General features: G+C 63.1%; 1 protein-coding gene across 1 annotated transcript; it reads right to left on the bottom strand.

The window, feature by feature from the left end:
• Positions 1-442: 442 nt before the first annotated feature.
• LOC133901534 (uncharacterized) lies at positions 443-1,671 on the bottom strand. Its single transcript, XM_062342880.1, has 2 exons — positions 1,661-1,671; positions 443-1,574 (listed from the first exon to the last, which is right to left on the bottom strand). Exons 1-2 carry the CDS (start codon positions 1,669-1,671, stop codon positions 443-445), a joined length of 1,143 nt encoding a protein of 380 aa, XP_062198864.1.
• Between the last annotated feature and the right edge of the window lie 505 nt (positions 1,672-2,176).

Below are 2,176 nucleotides of genomic sequence, written 5' to 3'. Positions count from 1 at the left end.
TGTTCTCTAGGGTAAACTGCCGGTGCTTGGCCTGGTCAGTGCCACCCTGGGCATCAGTACAAATGAAATCGAGGAAGGAGAAGTACAAAATGGAGTACGATTCCAAGGACGGCTTCTACTATACTGAAGGGAGCCAATCAATAGGGAATCACTTCCAGAATTACAACTTTCATAAAGAAGAGAAACCCTAACTCCTTGCGGGCTACGGAGGAGATCACGCGTCATCACTGCTGTCGCTGCCTAGGCCAGGCTCCCGCACAAATTTTTTTGCCACTTTGGTGGCAACTTCGCGAATGGCTACCCAAGCGGTGGCTTCCTCCGCCTCAACCATGCCCTGCCGCGCTGGCTCTAGCGGGAAGGCGGGGTCTCAGCTGTGGTAGCAGGTGAGAACGTGCTCGGCCACATCCTGGGCTAGCGCATGCCCCTCCCGGGTCGCCAGTTCCTAGACCGTGGCAGGGAGAGCCTCGAGTCGCCGAGCGATCTCCGAGAACCCAAGGGCAGGATGACCTAGCATGTCCAGCCCTTGGGAACCCACCGTCACGGACCCGAGCCCGACCACCTCCACGGAGCCCCGTGCCTGCTGGAAGACGTCCTGCATCATCGCCTTAACATGCGTTCGCTCTTCGCGGACGGCATTAAGATCCTCCTCGGCTTTCTTCAGCTGAGCTTCAAGACCCTTGTTGCTGGCAGGGATGTCCTTCGTGGCCCGTGCCTCCTGGTGTTGGGCAGCCACCTCGGTGTGGGCCTGCTCTAATTGCATGACCCGAGCCTCAATGGCTTGCTCTCGGGCAGTCACGCGTGCCTCCTGGTTGGCAAGGCTCTCCTCCCAGGCGGCGAGCGCTGACGACACCAGGTCGGCGTCCATCTCACGCAGCGCAACCTGCTCCTCCCGGCGGAGAACGTCGGTGTGGCCGTGTCTATGATCTTGGGCTTGGCGGCGGAGGTCCGTCTTGGTGGATAACGAGGCTACCTCCCTCTTGCCGACAGCCTCCTCCCGTAAGGCAACCTCCTGCTCGCGCAAAGCAAGCTGCTCCTCACGAGTGGCCATCTCGCCGGCGCGCTCCTTCGACGCCTGGTCGCACTTCTCCGCGAGCTGCCCCAAGCGTTTGGCCTCCTTCTGTGTGGCAACGGCCTCCTCGTGCACCTCCTCCAAGGCCTCCCGCTCCGTGGTCAGCTCCTGCAGGGACCTCTCGTAAGCCGTGCGGGCCATGGCCATACGGGTCTCTAGGAGCTTGCGGGCCTCCTCCAGCCGGCCCCTTTCGTTAACAAGGGCGATGCGCTCCTCTTCGAGCTCGGCCCTCTCCGCCGCTATGGCCGCCTCAAGCCACTCGATGACCTCCTGAGCACTCCCCAGCACCTCGGGGAGGGGTTCCGGGGCCTGGCCAGGGGATGGCTGAGAGCTGGATTCTCTCCGCGCCTTTTCAGCAGAGGCGCTCGGGGACCCTGACGACAGTCGCGCCTGCGCCACCCTTGTCGCACTGGCCTCCCCTGAAGCCTGGCCTCTCAATTCAGGGTCGGGGGGAGGCCTCGGTTGCTCGGGAGACGCTCGACTTCCTGAAGAGCCATTGGGCAGCCTGGAACGGGAAGAGATCAACCCCCAGCCAAAACACGGGCAAAACAAGCTCGAAGAAAAAAGGGGCTTACATGGTTTTTGGCCCACGGTACCGCCATCAGCACTGCGGGATTTGGAACTCAGGGGCCTTTGACCTGGGCTCCGACCTTCTCCTCTTCGGGGGTGGGCTTTGGCCCCCAGGTCGTTGTGAACTGGCCCCAAGATCCACCACGGGACCTGCTCCCGTGGGCTGGCCAGTTCGGCCGCCGGCCGTCGCGCCGCCAGCTGTCGGCCGAGGGTCTAGGTGTGGGGATGACGGAGGTGATGGCGACGGAGAGGGCGAGGACGGTACGGTGATGGGTGACCTGGGACGCTTCCCCTTGCCCCCTGGCTCAGTGATCTACCACCGTATGTGGCAGCGCCCCGCCCTCCATTGTCGTCTGCCCCGGGAATGTGCAATGCCCCGGGGTCTCGGTGCCCTGTGCGGTCCACCGGCCCCTGGGCATCGAAGATCGGCATCGACTCCTGCAGAGCCGTTCGGCCCGGGTCCGAACAGAGCACCTGGTCTTCACGTGGTAGGACCGCCTAGGCGAGGTCTTCGACGCCGATTATCACCATGAGCAG

This window comes from Phragmites australis, chromosome 20 (assembly GCF_958298935.1).
Source record: "Phragmites australis chromosome 20, lpPhrAust1.1, whole genome shotgun sequence".
Lineage (NCBI taxonomy): Eukaryota > Viridiplantae > Streptophyta > Magnoliopsida > Poales > Poaceae > Phragmites > Phragmites australis.
This window is presented reverse-complemented; position numbering and strand designations above follow the sequence as displayed.